Source organism: Diabrotica undecimpunctata, chromosome 1 (assembly GCF_040954645.1).
Source record: "Diabrotica undecimpunctata isolate CICGRU chromosome 1, icDiaUnde3, whole genome shotgun sequence".
Classification (NCBI taxonomy): domain Eukaryota; kingdom Metazoa; phylum Arthropoda; class Insecta; order Coleoptera; family Chrysomelidae; genus Diabrotica; species Diabrotica undecimpunctata.
This window is the reverse complement of record NC_092803.1, coordinates 109,524,034-109,544,595: the sequence shown is the minus strand read 5'-3', so window position 1 is coordinate 109,544,595 and position 20,562 is coordinate 109,524,034. Positions and strand designations below refer to the sequence as shown.

Here is a 20,562-nt window from a genome sequence, read left to right as displayed (position 1 = left end):
TTGGAGTCAACTAATCTGTGACTTTTAGCGGTTTCAGATGGATGTGGAATGCTTAATTAGATATGCCTTTTTTCATTTACTATTGCAGTCTTTGTTAGAAGTTCTATTGCAACTCACCTGTACCATTTCATACCTCAACGTACAGTTGCCTAATAAGATGCATTAGATCTGAAGCAGCTATAAATAATTTAATGTTATTATACTTTGCAATATTGGATGACTTTAGGACAACTCCATTTTTTGTTGTAACATTTATTATTTCCGGAACTGCTTCAGTTATCAGAAACAAGACTTCCCGTTTATTTTTCCATTTTCCGACCACAACATGGCTATTACTCTCGCGTGCAATTATATTTCCTTTTGGAAGTTTTACTGCGGTAACTGGTTTAGGATCGAATTTTCAAGAATTTTAAGAGTTCATGTCCTAGACTAATAATAGTATAAAAATAAAATTATCCTTACACAATATGCGTCCACAATCTAAGAGTCCATAAGTTTCATGAGTTCAAGAACTACACGACTAGCAACTAGATGTTCAGTAGCAGTGTGTTCTTTACCAGAATAAATTTTCAATATATAAGCATAATTTTTTTTCGCCACATAGCGTGAAAATCTTGATGCCATATTTATGCCGCTTTCCCAAAATATACTGTCGAAAACTAAGTCGACCTCTAAATGGAATCATCAAATCTTCAATACAAACTCATCTTGAAGTATATGCAGCTTGAAATTTTGAAGTAAGCTTATCTACCAAGGGCAGGATTTTACCCAAACGTTTAATAGGATCCGTTATATTATTATCTGCAAAATGTTAATTGGATAAAAGTTTTTCAAACCGCATTCTGGTCATATCAACATAGTTTCCCACATTGGTTTTATATAGTAAATTTTGTAAAAAATATCCGTTTAGTGTAGGTTTTCTATCTAATCCCATTCAATACAACATCGCAACGAATGTTAGAATTTCTGACTCATCGGTATTTTTTCAGTAAGCTAGCAAAGAACCATCTTTTATTGTCTTTATCTATCTAAGAACTATCTTTTATTTACTATGCCAGATAATATTTGTTGTTCTGCATAACGGTTTGTTTCATGCACAATTAGAGATATGGCGTCTCATCACCATCTCTATTTTTAAAAAACGACATGGAAAATCCATTGTTCTTATTAAATTGAAAATCTTGCAAATTTCTCAAAAGATACAGTTATTATAGTCATAAAACTTATTTGCAATTTTTATTTTATTTTCTTACCTACAGAATCGTTCCAAATACCATTAATTCCCTGTTGTCTGTTTTCATCTGAGTCACTTTTTCCAAGCTATCTCTGGAAACATTTTCATTTTAACAATTTGAAATGACATAGGTATCTCTGGTGTCTTATTTACTTGAGAACTTACTTGTACTCTATGTCTTTTTGGAGCTAAAGGATAAGCGGAATCATTAAAGGATGAAAATAAATTGATATAGTCTGGATTACTTTTTGAGTCATCAACATCAGACTCATACTCAATTTCGCTCAATTCGTCTATTATTTCTTGCAGCCCAACTTATTTTAAACCTCTAGAATTCATTTGATATTAAAATACACGCCTATTTGTGTAACGAGCGTAAGTTGCACTGAGACATTTTGTACATTGTGGCGTTATCTATAATTGGATAGCTAAACTAGGTGGCCAGATTTTAGTTACAGCCTACGGCCTTTGAACAACACATATATTTCAATGGAAAGTATGACCGTCTAATTTACACATGTGTTAAAACCCAGCCAAAACTTGTTACCAGATATGGACACGTAGTCTATTCATAAAAGTCTAGTGTGTACCATTTTTGGTACGTAGCAGTGAAAGTGTTAAAATATTAGGCTATGATACATATCATACCGATAATTCAGATAAGACCGCGCACGGAGGGGTTGCCTTAATAAAATTAAACGTAATATCAAACATTATAAGATGAAAGAATATTATCTACATGCAACAACAGTTTGCGTTCGTAACTTTACTGACCAATAGTAATATCTGCCATATACTGTTCGCCAGAACATAACAAGAAAATAAAACAATAACAAGATTTTCTTAGATCGTTAAGTAATAGATATATAGCTGGTGGAGACTGGAACGCCAAACAAACACAATGGGGTTCTAGGGTCATAACAACTAAGGGCAAGGAATTACTTGCAGCCATATCAGATAACAAGTCAACATAGGTAAGTACCGGCTAACCAATCCTTTGGGACAGTGATCCAAGGAAACTGCCCGATCTGCTAGTCTTTCGAATCATACAAAAAGTTCGTAAAAAATATTTTTAGGTGAAGTCTTCCCTAGATTGATCCTCGGATTACTCGCCTATTATAACCCCACTGTCCAATAAAGTTAATGAAAATCCATGCAAACCATGCTACATAAACATAAAACAAACTACGAACAAAATATCAGATATCGAGTCGCGAAAGCGATAAAGCAAAACTAAACAGAACTATCAAATCTAACAAGGTTAAGTTAATAAAAAAGGTATTTAGTATTACCTAAGTTCCCTTCCAGCCTCTGAAGATACAGACTACCCACTTTGGAAGGCAACAAAAAAGCTAATACAACCACAACAATATTATACTCCAATAAGAGACATGCCACGGTAAATAAGGAAAACATACATAAGATACAAAAGATAAGCACAGTCCAGAAACAACAAATAAAAAGCCTTTGCTAAACACGTAGTAAATGTTTTTGAACCAAAGGAAGCAGATCCCAACGACAATTGCAGGATTAATTAACTTCTTAGAAGACCCAGTTCAACGAAACTTACCAATTAGAAAATTCGTGCTTACCGAATTGAGGAATACAATTATAAAAAATATAAATCAGAAACAAACCTCAGAGTTTAAGCTGGTCAGACAAGTTAGTGCAAGAATTTACAACAAAAGGGTACAAATATCTGCAGCTTATTTTCAACGCCATCATCAGAACAGAGTACTTTCCGAGTCAATAAAAATTTCACAGACTACCTTGATACCAAAACCTGACAAAAAACAGAAGACCTAAAATCCTATAGACCTATATATAAGATTGCTGCCGATTCTGTCAAAGTATTCGAAAAACTTGTATTAAGATTGATTCTAAGATGATTGAGGATTAAAAAAACTAAATTTACTTCGAACCACCAATTAGGTTTCAGATTAAAGCCGGGAACAATTGAACATGGGACTACCTCTCAGCAGCCTTCTGAGACGTCCGTTAAGCCTTCGTTAAGATTTGGCATAAGGGCCTACTTTAAAAGATCAATAAACAATTGCCATATCATTTTTTTTTCAAACCTAAAATCCTATCTGTCAGATAGACACTTTCTGGTAAAGCAGCACGATGAATACACTCAGCTGCACCCTATCAAAGGAGGTGTTCGGCAAGGATAGAATCCATTTTATTCCTAATGTACACTGTAAACCACCCATCTAGCAGCAACATAGAAGTTGACACCGCAATACTGACCAAAGCATCAGAAAATTAACAAAAAAATCTAAATAAAGTATAAGCTGGGGTAAAAAATGTCGAATTAGAGTAAATGAGACCAAGTCAATATATGTAACCTTCACAATGAAACCAGGTAAATATCCACCAGTCACGCTCAATGGAAAGCAATTAAGTAAGGTAAACGACACAAAGCTAATGAACAGGATAGTTGAGTATGGAGAAGAATATGGATTATCAATAAACACCAAGAAAACCAAATTTATGAAGATATCAAAAACCCAAAATAATGGTGAAAACATGACAATTACCGGTAGTGCTTTAGAACAAGTTGAAAACTACCACTATCTTGGCACAATAATTAATCACACAAACGATTGCTCCAAAGAAATCAAAGTTCGAATAGAGAAAGCACGTATAAACTTCAATAAAATGAGAAAGGTACTTTGTACAAGAGAACTAAAATTGGACTTGAGAGTTAGGCTGGCAAGGTGTTATATTTTCTCGACTCTGCTTTATGGGATAGATATCCTGATAGGATCCTGAAGATATCATGGACCGAGCATGTAACAAACAATGAAGTCATGAGAAGAATCAACAAAAGAATGGAAGTATTGGAAACCATCAAGACACGAAAGATGCAATACCTGGGGCATGTTATGCATAATGAGAGATACAACCTACTTCAATTGATTATACAAGGGAAAATCCAGGGCAAGAGAAGTGTAGGAAGAGGAAGAATCTCATGGTTGCGTAACTTGAGGGAACGGTACGGATGTACACCAATTGAACTATTCAGAGCAACAGCATCTAAGATCAGAATAGCCATGATGATTGCCAACCTCCGTCGCAGAGATGGCACCTGAAGAAGAAGAAGAAACGACACAAAATACTTAAGTACCATCTTGACAAACGACTAACCTAGCAGAAGTTACCTGCTTATACACAAGGCGAACCTTGGAACGTCGCTAGCCATTCTAATATTGCAATCCTCCGATGCTTTCAGAATAAAGTGTTAAGGTCTATAGTACATGCCCATGGTATGTTATATCCTCCTCTATAGGAAAAGGTCTGGATATACCTTTGGTAATAGAAGTTATAACAAGTTACAGTGTTAAATACATGGTGAACGGATAAAAGTACATCTTAAATGCACTTGCAAAGCGGCTATTCGTTGACAATAATAATTATTAAGTGCGTAGGCTAAAACGTTTTAAACCAAATGATCTATCAAACAGATTTAATGTTTAAGCAAAACCAAACAGATTTACCTAAATTATGTGATATACAATTGTGATTTTGTTTTATTATTTTATTTCTTTTAAAATACATACTTTTTAATTAAACTACTCATAATAAATTAGTTACCTTTATAATTTCTAAATAAAGAAAAGGAACCTTCACTGGAAGAAGCTCCTAGACGCTATGTAAACAAACAAATTACTTATTATGCTTTATTTTTAAATCTATTGTAATTGTAATTGAAGTTAATACAATAAAGTTTCATGTAGACGATATTTTTATTACAATGTTCAAACGTAGAAAAAACTAACCACACAGTTTGTATTAGATTATTTTAATTAGTAAAATTATGTAAAATACTTTTGTATCCATACTTTTTTCGGATGTGATTTATCACTCTTTGCTAGGACTTTTGCTAACCACTGATTCAATCTCGAATATGAATGTGTTTAGACCTCCTGTGGCTTTAGTTTTTACCACGTTTATTTTTATTAGTTTGTAAAATATTCCATAAAAATTTAGAAACATTATAAAATTAATTGACATATACTATTGTTTGGCGTATTAGGTTTGTCTAGAGAGGGGTTGGAGAGAATACAACGGTGACACCGAAGGATGGAACCTATGGTGGAGAACCTCTGGATTTCCAGTTAGTCATCACAGGAGCCTATATGCTTGGCAGGTATAATATTTTTAAAATTATAATTTTTATGTGATCAATTCTATTTTTTTCGAAATACTTAAATCGTTTTGTTTTGTTTATATCATCAAAGAAAATTTTAATTTCTTAAAACGTCCTAAATTACACAATGTTATTACAGCAGAGACAAATAAAAACAAGTCAAACAAATCTAAGAAAATTCATCTTGCTATTTAAAATCAAATATATGTATATTTTGTCTTAAGCTATATATTTCTTTGGAAACAGTTGTCCCCTTGTCTTTTCATATATTGACTAAACCAAAAATCTAAATTGTTGTTTTCAGACAGAACATCAAACACGATTTCCAGAAATAAAAATAAATAAAATAGGATTGAATATAAACAATTTCAATTAGGTATTATACAGAGGAGCTTAGGAACGTCTAGGCAATATGTTTTAAAACTGACATAATGAAACGAGCATATTATAGGAATGGAAATAAAATAAAAATACATATTTTAATGTAAGAGCTGAGAAATGAATTGCATTTATAGGATTATGAAGACAAATACCTTTATCGGTTTAAGAAAGTTAATAACGACATAATTTGAAATAATAAGATCTTTTAATCATCTACTTATCTTCGAACCAAAAGTCTTCAGAAGAACATTTGGCGCAATCTGTGAATTCAGCTTCTGGAGAAGGCAAAAATATACCAGTAATATTCTTCATTCTATCACGTGATTTCTATTAAGACCAAATAAAATTTACTTTTCCGGACACAGTGCCGGTGTGAGAGTGTAAGAGAAGAAATCTACGATCTGTAAAACTCTGTATATATCTGCTTTGTCTTTGTATATTTGTATATTTGTCATTGTATATCTGCTTTAGTGAGGTCTTTTTTTTTTTCATTGCGCTTTTTATTTGTTAGTTCCACTGTTATCTAGGACGTCCTCTTTTTCTACTTCTATGTGGCTTCCACTTCCAAATTCTCAGCGGTATTCTTGTCTCGTCCATCCTTTGCATATGTTCATACCACGAGCTATTCCCGTTTTTCTATCTCGTCATTTAGTGTCTCCTTCACATTCATTAGTTCTCTAATTCGTTAATTTCTCACTCTATCCATTAGTATTAATCTGCAGTTTCTTCTCCAAAACATAATTTATAATGCATTTATTCAATTTTCCATTCTTATATTTGCCATCCACATCTCTGAGCTATACAATGAGCAGCTTTCCAGTATTGTCTTTAAGATTTGGTGTTTAATTTTTCTTGTAACATCGTCGCTCCATATAGTTGAGTGTAATTGTCGTGTTATTATCTTTTCTTTCTTATTTTATTTATGATATTCGTTTTATCTCGTCCTGTATTTGTTAAAGGTGTCCTAAGTATCTAGTCTTTTACGGTGTTTCCAATGACCATTTAATGCGTTTTATCATAATGCATATCCAAACACTAGCTTCCAAATTCTTTTTCCAGCCTTTTTTTTTTTCATATAGACGACGTGGTGTTTTCATGTCTTGTTCCAGGTTGTTAGTCTATGTGTAGTATGTAGTTTAAATAAGGTTGGTGGTAAGGTCATCAACTTGACCATAGCTCTGAAGATGGCTTTGTAAGCCGATAGCGCTTAGCTAGGAAATAAATGTTTACACACTTCAAATAATACTTGTCTTTCTCATTCTTTGGTTTGTCATTAACGTGTACAAAAGCATATCAGTTTTTCATTTTCATTTTAAGATCTGTATAATTTTATTCTCTATTTTATATATTTTTTGTTGTAGTATCTCAATCATATTCCAAAAGGTTCTACAATATGCAGGAAAGACAATCTAGTTAGATATTTAAGATGCATGCGAAAAGTATATGGATCGATTTATGATTTTAGGTAAGTCGACTAAATTTTATTGTAATAATACTCCTATTTGATAATATTTAGTTTATAGCTTTTTCTAATGTATATATTATGGTGACCTTAAAAGTTTTATAAGATAAGTATTCGGCATCAGTAGCATTTAAAAAAGATAAAATTATCTCGTAAGTGTGTTTAATAGCGTAGACGAAAAATTTCGGGCCAATTCTTTTTAAATCCATTAATTTTTTTCGAATCCTGAGAAAACTAATAAATATTTTCAAAAATTTAAACGTAGAATGAAAGATTACATTATTACCGAGGGCCGAAAGTCCCTTAGAATAAACAAAAAGTTTCTTTTGAATGAAATATTTGAAATTAAAAATCACACTTAATTTTCTCTTCTTTTTCACCCCTGTAACTTACTAAAATAAACATTATAGAAGTTTTTAGGGACTTTCGGCCCTCGGTAAGAATATAATATTTCATTCTGCGTTTAAATTTTTTAAAAATACTTATTAGTTTTCTTAGGATTTGAAAAAAAAATGAATGCATCTAAAAAGCATTGTGCCGAAATTTTGCGCCTACGCTCTTAAGAATAAATCAATCATTTTCTTTAAGTACGCTTAACACAAAACAGGTTCTTATAATTCTAATTGTCACAATTAAGTTTCCTTTTCTTTATATTCCTCCCATTACTGAGGGTTGGCAGATCATTATAATGAATAAGTGTTATATATCTTATAGTCTTCAATAAAGTCCATAAGCTAGTTCTTCTTTTTCTTTTTATGTAGACATGACTCTGTCTGTTTTTCAATGTGCCTCCAGTAAGTTACCGTTCATGATCGTTCCATTCTACTCTTCTATTTCTTACCCAGTCCTTGATGTTCTCCACCTTGCATCTACGTCTTATATCTGTACTTCTAGCTCTATCATATAAAAAATAAAATTACCACACTTTACACACTTTATTATATCTTTCGATAAAATAATTGGATAATAAAAACATATAAACCTTGTGGGGTGATCCTATAATAAAGGATGATAATATACACTTCATTAACAGTAATAAACGAGTTATCAATAGAATTAAGATCAAGAATTAAAAATGTACTTAACCTTATAGTTTCTTACAAGTTAACCTTGCCTACGTGGGTCTAAAAAATAGAAATAGAAGATTTTTTTTATTTTGTAGGGATTTAGAATAGGTTAATTATATTAAGACGTTTTTGTAAAAAAAAAATTAAACTAAACAGAACAATGATTTGAATAGTTATTGAAAACAAATATCATGTGTATTAATTTTTTATTCTTTCCTTAACACAGAGTTGTATTCCATGACTTTAGATAGGCTTTATGATTATCTTGTATATTAGGAGCTTATTTTCTAGTGACAATGTTGATTTACATTTCACACCATTTGACCCGGAATCGATATGGCGCCGGTTGCTAGCCGGATGGCAGAGTACAGAATTTTCTTGCCTAATCGCAGTCTCACAACCGGTTTAACTAAGATAAAGTTGTCGCCTGTAAGTAATTTACACTAGATCAGTATGAATCATACAGCCCCGGTGCAATAATGACATAGCTGCTACCCTCTTTGCACTAAATGTATTACTGCAGAAATGTCGAGATCAAAGGAAAGACGTCTTTGCGGTATTTATTGACTATGAAAATGCCTTTAATCGAGTACAGCATCACAAATTAATTACAATATTAAAAGATAAAGGAGTTGATAGTCAAGACATACGATTCATAGAAAAGTTATACTGGCGTCAAACAGCGACAGCTCGCATAAACGGAAAATCAACAGAGATATGTAAAATACAAAGAGGTGTCAGACAGGGTTGTATACCATCCTCACTATTATTTAATTTATATTCAGATATAATATTTAAAGAAGCGCTGCATAATTTGGAATGGGGCGGGATATGCAGACGATACAGTTATTTTAAGTGATGACATGAATGGATTACAATGCCTTTTAAATGCCATTGATACAGTGGGAAGAGAGTTTGGCCTAAACATAACCTGTTCAAAAACAAAACACATGGTGTTTAGCCGTTTAGCACATCAAGATGCACGATTATATGTTGATGGTCATATAATTCAAAGAGTGTCCAGTTTTAATTATCTTGGTTGCCATATTACTGAACAACTAGATCCAGATCAAGAGATAAAACGTAGAATCGAGATAGCCCGCACGACATTTTTAAAAATGAAGTCATTCTTCTGTAATGATAACTTGCAACTTCAACTTCGAAAGCGCATGGTTAAATGCTACATTTGGTCAGTCCTCTTATACGGTGTCGAAGCATGGACATTAAAAATATCCACCATTAATCGTCTGGAGGCCTTTGAAATGTGGCTGCACAGACGTATACTAAAAATTCCATGGACGGCTATGCTGACAAATGTGGCAGTCCTTGAGAGAGCAAATGCTGCTCGCGAGCTGCTTGATAACATCAAATGTAGAAAGATGGCCTATTTTGGACACGTAGTAAGGGGAGACCGATATAATATTCTTCAACTTATTACGATGGGTAAAATCGAAGGACGCAGAGGAATTGGTAGAAAGCAGGCCTCTTGGTTGAAGAATATCAGGGAGTGGACAGGAATGAGGAAAGCTGAGCAACTCTTTAGAATATCTCAAGACAGAGACAGTTTCGCCATGTTATTCGCCAACGTCAAGGGGACTTGATAGGGCACGTTAAGAAGAAGCTACCCCATGTCATGCCCTCAGTTGATCCACGGGTACTTATTTGGTTAGACCTTATTCGCATTTGTCCTGCATATGTACAACAATGTTCCCTATCAGCCGTTGGGAAGCGCCGTATCGGGGTTAAGGATTTCTCCGCTCAGTCCGTCTTTCGTGAAGTACTGAAAAGCCCCTACTCAGTTTAGAGCTCTTTCCCCACGCAAGCTAGAGCCAAGGGATAACCATGTTATCCCTTGTTTATCCATAAGTTTTAAAAATGCTGCATAAAACTTGTGAGGTCAGATCGCTTTACCATCTTGAGATCATTCTTATAGCATCTGATTTCTTGAATTAAAATAGTAGGTCCTGTTTGTCATTTCGTGTGGTGTTATCTCGTTTCAACAGCACCTTATGAACACTTCAAGGCTTATATAATCCTGCAGCTTCTTCAATTTTTTAATGTATATTGAAGGAATCGTGTTTATATTGCTGTAACTGCATTCCGCCCTTTTTTCTCTTGGAAATTCATTGATAGTTATCCTTGTTGCAAATTTTATTTATTTTTTTATCATTTTCTATGATGTGGATGTATATATTTGAATTTTCTTCTTATCTTCATTATATTTACGACTTTTTTTTATTGTCAATATTTTTAGGAATTTCTTTTGTATGTCTTGTATGATTCTGTTGAACTTTTTAGCTTCTTATTTTGTAACATCCACTTGAATAACCCTGGGCAAGCTCTCCTATAAATATTGGTTTAAACTTTGTTTTTTGTGTTTAATCTTCAGTTGTCCCATATCGTATTTTTTACACTGCATCGTATCTTTAGTATAAGTTTTATTCCACTAATCCGTGGGTTATGTACTGATAGTGTCTGCTCTTGGGTACGTCTTGAATAATGTTATGTTGTTATGGAATCTCTTATTTTTCCAAATGCAATCTATTTGATTTATGTGTGCAGCATCCTGAGGTGATCTATAGGTATATCAGCTTCTACTACTACTATACACTAATACTCTTAGAGAAACTCTGCAGTAAGTATACTGTTTGCTTTATGCGTCTTCGTATAGTTTCACCATACTCTCTATTAACGATGTTTACAATATTTTTCCTACTGTGTTTTATTTAAAGATGTGTTAAAATATAACTTTTTATTCTTTATTGTCCGAATATTTTAAGAAACCTTATTCTTTCCAAACTTTTTAATCTACCTTTATAGACCATTATTAGGTCATTTTTCTTCCTTGCGATTCATACATTGACTTTCATTTTTTCGTACTTATACCAGTGAATATATTCTATGCCATTATAGTTTTTTTAGATACCTCTTGAAAATGGAATGTTATCAAGATAACTAGCTCATTATAAGGAAAAACATTGACTTCCGCAGATGAGGTAGAAATCTGAAGTAAGAAGATTAAAGGAGACTTATAAACTAGACAGACTAGTAAGAAAAGACAATAATAATAGACTGTGCATAAACTACATGGACTAGTATAATAGAGACCTTATCTTTATTATAAGAGCTTTAAGTAATGAATCTACATGGCTTCTTGTATTAAGTTACATACGCAAATACATAAGATATTTATCTCTGTTTTTCCTAATTTCGTGTATTTCCAAATTCCATCAATAGAGATTTTATCTTTCATTTATCATTCTTTTCATTTATTATCTTCTAGACTTTTTAACCATAAATATTTCCCGAAGTTGTTACATTCACAAAATATTAAAGGAATGAGAAACTTCGGTTTTGAAAAGAGATTTCCGACAATGGGTGTTAATCAACTTGATTGGTCCATTCAGTTTAATATCCTTGTTTATAACTTATATTTTTCTGCAATTTATTTTCCAAGTTCTAAGAAGGGAAACATTTTTATGTCTAAAATTAGAACCAAAACATTTATGAATTAAAATAAATAAGTCAGCAGATTTGTCATGCAGATAAAAATATTTTACGGTAGTATAATCTCACGTAAATCGAAAATATAGATCTTCATTTTTATTGTTTTGAATTATGTAGAAAAAAACAAATACATTTTACTGAATTTTGTTCTTTGTGTTTAAAAGTTTGTATACAAATTATTTAAAAGTTGCATGTTAGAATTGTATCCCTTTTATCGTTTACTTGTTCTCTACAGAATCAGTGGAACATTAGTTTGAGGAGCTATCACCATTTGGAGAAAAATGTTAAAACACAAATAAATTGAATACATTTTAATAGACTCAATATACTTTTTTGCTAACAAATTTAATAACAACTATCTCTCTAGCTTTCCAGTTATCGTTAATTACGCACAGTAGGTAGCCTCTAAAATATAGAACTGTCTTACAAAGATGATCAACTATGAAAAATGACAAAAAAGAAAAGTGAAAAAAAGTGAAAAGTGAAAAAAAGACAAAAGTGTATATGTTAATAATATTACTGCTCTCTTCCAACAATAATTGCTGCAGTACAATGTCACGTCATACATCTAATGATCTATTTGATATCATTCGGCGATAATTTTTTTCGTTCTTCCAAAATTGGAACGGGACGATTGTAAATACGTCGGTCAAGGACATCCCAGAAGTGTTCAATGGAGTGTTGAACACTGTGTATCTGAAATTTGACATTTTTGTGGAAATTTTTGGGATAATGTAACTGGTGTAAAAGTGCATAGGGAAAAGAATTAGAGGACCACCTAGTCTAGCCTAGGTTGGAATTAAAAACAGATTAAACACTAACTTAAATTTAATTCTAGAATTAAATAGCAATTTCCAATTTTAGCTAGACTTTAAAGTTCATATGTAGAATGGATAGCGAATGGCAGTATGGTCCGGTAACACTGTGTTGTTGATTATTTCACTACAGTTTACTGAGGGTAATTTTACTATTATATCTAATTACAAGAATAACTGCTTAGCGGAAACTCGTTTATATGTTAAAAGCGAACTTCTGGCCACACTAATTGTTTAAATGAAAGAATTTAACTTATTACTGCACTTGTAGGAAACACTAAGTACTATAAATGATTGATTTAATAATATTAATGAAAGAATAATGTGATGTAAATATAATATTCATACTAATAAGCGAAGCGGAAATTTTGGGAGCTTGCGAGTTTAGCTAAGAGGCTTCTGAGTTTTTGCTACCGATTTCCTCGATACTGAAAGTACCGTTAAATACCTTTCTTCGTTATTATTTTTTTAAGAATCGCAATATCAGCATGGTTTAGAATCTATACCGGGTGAAACGAAATTTCACCATTCTGGAGGCGGCGGCGAGCAAATAGGCTAAAAACTAAATATCTACACTAAACCTTAGTTATATACAAAAAGTAACAGTAGTTATCTAACAACTCACTTTATCGCCCATATGTAAAACAATAACTTTGGTGATAAAATGTTTATATTCTCCATCAGCACTTTGTAATCGTAAAACTCTTACTTTACCGTCTTTGCCGGGTATAATGCTAAACACTCGTTCAAGAGACCAGCGCAATGGTATCGAGTCTTTACACTCTACTAATACTAAATCATTAACTTAAATAATAGGAGATTTTACAAATTATTTAGATAATCGACTGGCCAATGCTTCCAAAAGAATTGTTGGATTTGCTGGCATTGTTGCCAAGCATTGAGTCGATAAGTATTTGACCAGGTTAACTCGGAATTATATGTCGTCAAAGACCTGCCTAAATGTCCCGGGGTTAGCGGCTGCGGATTGTTAGCATCATTTTATAGTGGATAGAGTAGACGAGAATTCAACACAGCTTTTGTTTAAGTTAACATGGTATACATCTTTTCGAATATAAACCGCGAGTTTCCAACCAAACGAACTAAATAGTATTTAGCGGCAGATTCCCCCAATTCCCCCCAGTGGGGAAAGCGGGAAGGAATAACCTGAAGCGGAAATAGAAGCGGATGCTATCGAAATTTGATAGGAAATCATACAACTTAACTTAATTTTACTAATATATCTAATTACAAGAATAACTGCTTAGCGGAAAGTCATTTCTATGTTAAAAGCGAACTACTGGCCACACTAATTGTTCACATGAAAGAATTTAACTTATAACTGCAGTTTTAGGAAATACTAAGTTATATCAGTGATGATTTATTAATATTTATGAAAGAATAATGTGATGTAAACCACTGTTACAAATAAAGTATATTAATAAGTAAAGCACTTATTTTGCGAGCTAGCGAGTTTAACTAAGAGGCTTGCGAGATTTTGCGACTGATATCTATAATACCTTTACTCGAGTGCTGGTAATACCTAAATTATGCAGGCGGCTAGTGACGGAGTTTTTACCCCAAAGTACCGTTAAATACCTTTCTTCGTTTCTCCTTCTAAGAATCGCAATATCGGCATGGTTTAGCCGGGTATCACAATACCATATCCGGCAGGAACAATATATTCATATAGGATGTTGTTGAGCGTTAATGTTGGCCATCGTCTAGTATTCTGTGATGCAGTATGAGAATTGGATAGTTGGTCAACGGTATCTGTACCTCTTTTTTATTTGTTATAGGTATGTGTAAGGTTTGGTTTACTTGCAAGAGCATTCAACGAATGACCACAATGTAATGGTTACAGCAATACTACAATTTCGGTCACTATTTTCACTTTTGTCAGTATCACTATGGGAATTTTGTTCTTCGACATAATACTCATCGTATTCGAAATCGACATCACGAATATCTTGAATATCATCTTTATCGTTTTCATCAGTAAATAAACTTTCAACTTCCCTTTCCACGTCAGCTTATTCCAACAAATGACGTTTTTCCCACTTTTCTTTCCAGCTACCTGAAGCCATTTCACTAAAAAATAATGATATGAAAACTGAATAAATTTTATCGGAAACTTCAAACGTGGATGCTACATACTGCAGTGGCGTATTTAATATTTTATTTGTGACAAACCTTCGTCCTTGTGAGACTGCAAAGTTTACAGCAAGCGATATTAACACTAAATTGCTACGAATGTTACGTTGAGGTCAGTGTCCCGATGTCTCACATCCAGGAGTGAGCTTCCAAGGTTAATTTACTTTATCAATTAGTCAATCCTACTAATCAGCCAAACTAAAATAAACGTGTATAAACAAGTTAACTAATAAATTACTCGACCAGTAGTCTCAACTATTGCACGTTTTTGAACCGATCTTAGCTTCAGTTCTAAACATACATTAACTACGGCAGGTACCACTTTCGTGTAAATGTTGAGTTTTTATTTATATATGAGATGGAACCGACTATGAGATTCTAGGTTTAGGATACTGCCATCGGTACTAATAAATTTGAGGACTTAGGTACTCAGATATGAAAAACAGCTCGGATATGAAAAAAAGATACCATCTAAAACATCCATTGTCACCTCTAATAGACATACAACAGAAAATTTAATAAGATAAATATAGAAGAGATTTCCAACCACCCCAACTCGAAGATGGAAAAAGTTTATCAAAAAAAAAAACATGATAATCGTAGAACACTGAATTTTAGACAAAAATGATTTTTAGAGTTTTTCACAAAGTCAATATTTCTGAAGTTATTCGTGATCGAAAGATCACAAATTACACTTCAAAAAGTACCTCTATGTTTTAAACGGTTTTTCGCGAATATTTCCAAACATTTAGATTTTATCGGAAAAACTGTTTCGGCCCAAAATGAAGCTTAGGTATTTGAAGGTAATGAATACAAAGAGATTTATTATTATCGTAAATTTAATATTAACACAGTTATGGCTGTTATGGCCGAAAGTAAACTTTTATATATTATTTTATATTTTATGTATTGCAGAAATAAAAAAGAGTAAGTTTTTCATGAAAAATTTGATCAAAACTTTTTTAATTATATTATAAAATCCTTTAAAACAAACACTGGCTAAACTCTTGTGCATGAAAATTAAGGTAAGTTACAACTAAAATAAAGTCCGCTTATAGTTTTTGTGGCGAAGAAAGTAAAAAACTACCATCACCAAAATCACCTTGGTAGAAACTATTCGTTGTACATACTTCAGTTATATACAAATATCACATTACCTGGTTAAAAAGGTGTAGTTTAGACAAAATCTGAGTGTAAAGTGAAGACACTATTTTTGAAAAACCAAAAATCCCCTTTCTTCAAAATCGCTCAATAACAAATAAAGATACAGAAAAATGCTAGAATACAAAAAAAGCTTTTGTTGATTTTTATTTATTTCTTTAAGCTAAAAATTAAACGAGATATAATCGTTTAAATGTTGTATTCGAATGCGTTTAGTACCATATTCAAGCCCTTTTAGCGCAAGCAAAGTGGTTGAAAAAAATTTAATATATACCACTCTGTAGTTTATTTTAAAAGCTACAAAGTGGTGTATAATAAATTTTATTAAATTTTTTCTTTTTGAAAAGTATTGCGCTGAAAAGGCTTGAAAATGGCAACCTTTAAACAATCATATTTTGTTTAATTTTTAGTTTATGGACATAATAAAACAAATAAAATCATCAGTAAAACCAAAAGCTATTTGTTTTCATTCTAAGATTTTTCTGTATCTTTTTTAGTTGTTAATTTATTTTGAAAAAAAAAGGAAAGGGATTTTTTGAGAAACTTCGAAAATAGTGCCTTTACTTTAAATTCGGTTTTGTTAAAAAACTAAACCTTTTAAACTAGTTAAACTTTCAGAATGTAATGTTTGTATATAATTAAAGTAAACTGTAAATAAACAATGTATAGTTTTGCCCAGGGTGTTTTTGGCGGGGGTGACTTTGTTACTTTTTGCGTGACAAAAATTATAGGCAGACTTTATTTTAGTTATAAATACTTACCTTAATTTTTATGATAAAATCTTTTGTTTGTTTATGATAAAAAGTTTTGGAGCTATTTTCGAAAAATCGTTTAAAAACATGCTTTTTGTAAATATGTAATTTGTGAACTTCCAACTACGAATAACTCCAAAAATATTGACTTTTCAAAAAAACTTTAGACAGCATTATTGTCCTAAAATTCACTGTTGTAGCAATTACCATAGTATTTTTTTGATAAATTGTTTTCACCCCCAGAGGAAAAGCACATATTGCCATAGGGTAGATTTTGATCTTCAAGCTATTTTATAACTACTGTCAAAATTTCAAGGAAATCGATGCATATAAAAAAATTCACAGGTTTTCTACTTATTTTTATCCTAGGCTATTATTAAAAAAAAATAAATTAGTGCTATTACTGTTTTAGCCCCCATGGGTATAATCTTCCTTTAGAATATACCAAATTAGCTGCCGAATGTAGCAGAGGTAGGCCACATAGTGGGAAAGATGATATAGGAAAATATTTTGAAGACAGGCCTATTTGGATCTGCAAACCAGTCGCTCAAAGTCAAGGTCGAGGAATTTTTTTATTCAGGGTAAATATTATACATTATTAAGCTTAAATTTACATCTTAGTAAATTTGCTGTTATAACCATGTATTTTGTCTTTTTCGGTGAAATCAACATGTTAAATTTTCTGACTGTTATATCAAATTGGTGCAAAGACATTGTAAACCATCTTCACTTTGAGAGAGTAGTATTGGATCGTCTGCAGAGTAAATTATTTTAAATTGTTTTTCTCACATTTCGTATCATTTTTTAATCCTTACTTTCTTTATTATTTTATCCATGATCAGGTTGAACAATAGAGGACTCAGGGAATCTCACTATATTATCCCATTGCCAGCTTCAATTGGGTCAGTTAGTTCTTCTATTTTTACGTTTAGTGTGTTGTTTTTGTAGATATTTTTGATAGTTTTGATTATTTCTAGGGGTATCTCTCTTGCTTAGGATAAGTAGATAACGTTTTTTAATTGGACCCTGTCAAACGCCTTCTTAAGATTTATGAAACATAGATATGTTGGTTTGTTATATTCTTATGAGTTCTTTTGCACTTGCCTCATTATAAATATAGCGTTGGTGAATGATCCCAACTTAAAATCGTGTTGTTCTTCTGCTAGTGTTATAATTTTATTCCGTTGTTTGTTATTACTTTGGTTGTAAATTTTAGTGTTATGGTTAATAAATTAATTCCTCTATAATTCTTCTTATTATTACTTCTTTTCTAAGAGAGGTATAGAATGCTTGATTTCCATTCTTGTGGGATTCTGTTTTGTTCTTTTATTTTTTGGATTAATAATTTTAATAGTATTTGGTTAGACCTGGCCCTCAGTAGTTTATGAGTTTATTCGGTATTCTGTCCTCTCGTACTGATTTTCTTTTTTTTTTATTATTTCCTTAGTGCTTCCTTTACTTCTTTCCCTCCATATTTATTTCTTTGTTAGTGGTTCATTATCGTCACCTTTAGCAAATAGGGATCAAAAGTAGTATGGACGAGCCTATCTAATTTGGGTGGTGTTTTAAATTCACTTAACATTTTGTATAAATATGCCCTGTTTATTATGTCATACACTTATTTAAGGTCGACAAAAATTTCATAGATGTCATTTTCCCAGGCTTTTCATTTCGTAGATGTCATTGACTGCCATTCTCCGATGATCTCCTCTGTGAGGGGTTGTAGTTTATGGTGAAGTATACTGGTAAATATTTTATATTCACTACACAGCAAGGAGATTCCCTTATAGTTTTGATAGAAACATTAGATAGATATTTCCCTTTTTATGGATTGGGCAGATAATACTCTTAATTCATTATTTTGACATTTTATTAAAACTTCTGTTTCTTTTTTCAGACGCCTTAACACCTCAGTATTGGTGGCTCTCTGTATCCATGAAATTGGTAATATTCTACGATGCAACCAGAACTAAACAGTTTGTATTTTCTTACTGTCGTTCTTCTTTAGTGTCCACGATTCCATGTCTAATACAGCACTGATAATAATCACATAATACATATTACTTGTTTCATTTTGATAAATTTACTCCAGGCCTTTTCAATTATGATCTTTATTTGTTGAGAGATTTTCATTTCGTTGAAAATAGTAACTAAAAAAAATATAATTATTTTGTTACTCTCTGAATCGGCTGGTTATGTATGGATATATTTCTGGTATTCCGGGACGATTATGTTATAAGCATAAATTTCGTTTTATGTGTTTAGAGGGAGAAAATATTCTTTAATAGCTTTCATAATTACATTAACAAGCGCCTCTAGGTCTTGAAGTGAGTCGGCTATCAGTAAGTCTTCATATATCAGATTGGTAATTAGGCTTGTGTTAAATTTTACTCAACTTTGAAGAACCTCTCTCTTTATTTCTCTATCTTCCAATTTCTTTCAATCTATTTGTACTGCAGCTCTTTGCCCATAACAGAGATTAAAAATAATATTAATATCTCTTGTATCTAGGTAACAAGAAATTTTTGTCAATAACACTTGTATTAGATGATCATGGCGAACTTTATTAAAGGCTTTATTAGGGTCAATAAATTATAAATTGTGGTTTTTTAAAGATAGTCCATATAAAGTAACCACTCGTAGAGTATACGTGTTTGTTTATCATTTTTTTTCCTGGTGTTTCGTATGAAACTGGGCGGACATTCTCAAACGCAAAACAGGAATAAATAATTTAAATCGCGACGAACTTCCAAAAAAATAATTTATTATTACAAAATGCCAGTCATTAAAACCTAATCTCCTTTTAGAAGTTGGTTTCACTTCTATTAGACAGGTTTTTTTATATATAAACTTTACTTTAGAAAGTAAGAAACAAACTAAAATTTTAATTTTTATATTTTTAGAAATTAAGCGAGCTTAACTACGATACAAATACGATAGTTCAAAGGTATATTGAAAAACCTTTACTAATAGGAGGGTACAAATTCGACTTACGGCTCTACGTATGCATTCCATCATACCATCCTGTAACTATTTACATGTACAGAGAGGGTCTTGCCAGATTTGGCACCGATAAATTTAGCTTAAATGATTTACGAAACCCTTTTAGGCATTTGACGAATTCGTCGATTAACAAATTAGGACCTGGCTATACGGAAATGAAGGATCGGGTGGGATCAGGTAAATAAGAAAATTAACTTAAAAATATTTATTTATTTACCATTTTTTTTAAGGTTGTAAATGGACACTACGACAATTACGAAGATATTTCCAACAGGCTGGCATTTCAGACTGGTTGTTATGGCAACGAATAACTTCATTGGTAATCCTAACGGTATTAAGTCATGTCAGTCAGATTCCTCCCACTGTAAACTGTTTCGAGTTTTTTGGATTTGATGTTTTGATCGACAGTTCTCTAAGACCCTGGCTACTTGAAGTTAGTACAGTTTATTAGCTAAAGTCAAGTATTAATGTAAAACTATGCATGTTAAAAATTTATTTTTAGAATCATTCACCATTGAATGAAAGCCAATAGTAATAGGATTGAAACTAAACAAGTTAAAATTATTATATTATAATTTAAAGTTTACTTTATGTCACAGTTTTGTCCTATACTTTATATAACTTCTTTTAGTTTTCTTCTCGTGCGTTTATCGTTCTTGTAATATTCTACCTTTGTACTTTTTAAGTTTTCGTTTGCATCCAACTAGCTCTTTTGTTTTCTCATTTCCGATTCAATCATTTTTATTGTCTGTTCTTTCTATATATCCCAAATAAACTTAAATTAATATTTTTTTTTCTTGGTACATATCGTGATGTTCCATAATAAGATTACGTGTAATTCTTTCACTTATTTTCATTCGTAAATCCTCTTGTGGT

At 32.0% G+C, this 20,562-nt stretch overlaps 1 protein-coding gene across 9 annotated transcripts in view; it reads left to right on the top strand.

Moving 5' to 3' along the window:
• Positions 1 to 20,562, top strand: part of LOC140452248 (probable tubulin polyglutamylase TTLL2) — a 184,041-nt gene that overhangs the window by 133,025 nt on the left and 30,454 nt on the right. For all 9 annotated transcript variants that reach the window (XM_072546393.1, XM_072546387.1, XM_072546412.1 and 6 more), the window contains exons 3-7: positions 5,274 to 5,387; positions 7,130 to 7,233; positions 17,096 to 17,264; positions 19,587 to 19,863; positions 19,917 to 20,119. In XM_072546393.1, coding sequence (XP_072402494.1) covers positions 5,274 to 5,387; positions 7,130 to 7,233; positions 17,096 to 17,264; positions 19,587 to 19,863; positions 19,917 to 20,119 — 867 coding nt within the window. The remainder of the gene's footprint in view (positions 1 to 5,273; positions 5,388 to 7,129; positions 7,234 to 17,095; positions 17,265 to 19,586; positions 19,864 to 19,916; positions 20,120 to 20,562) is intronic.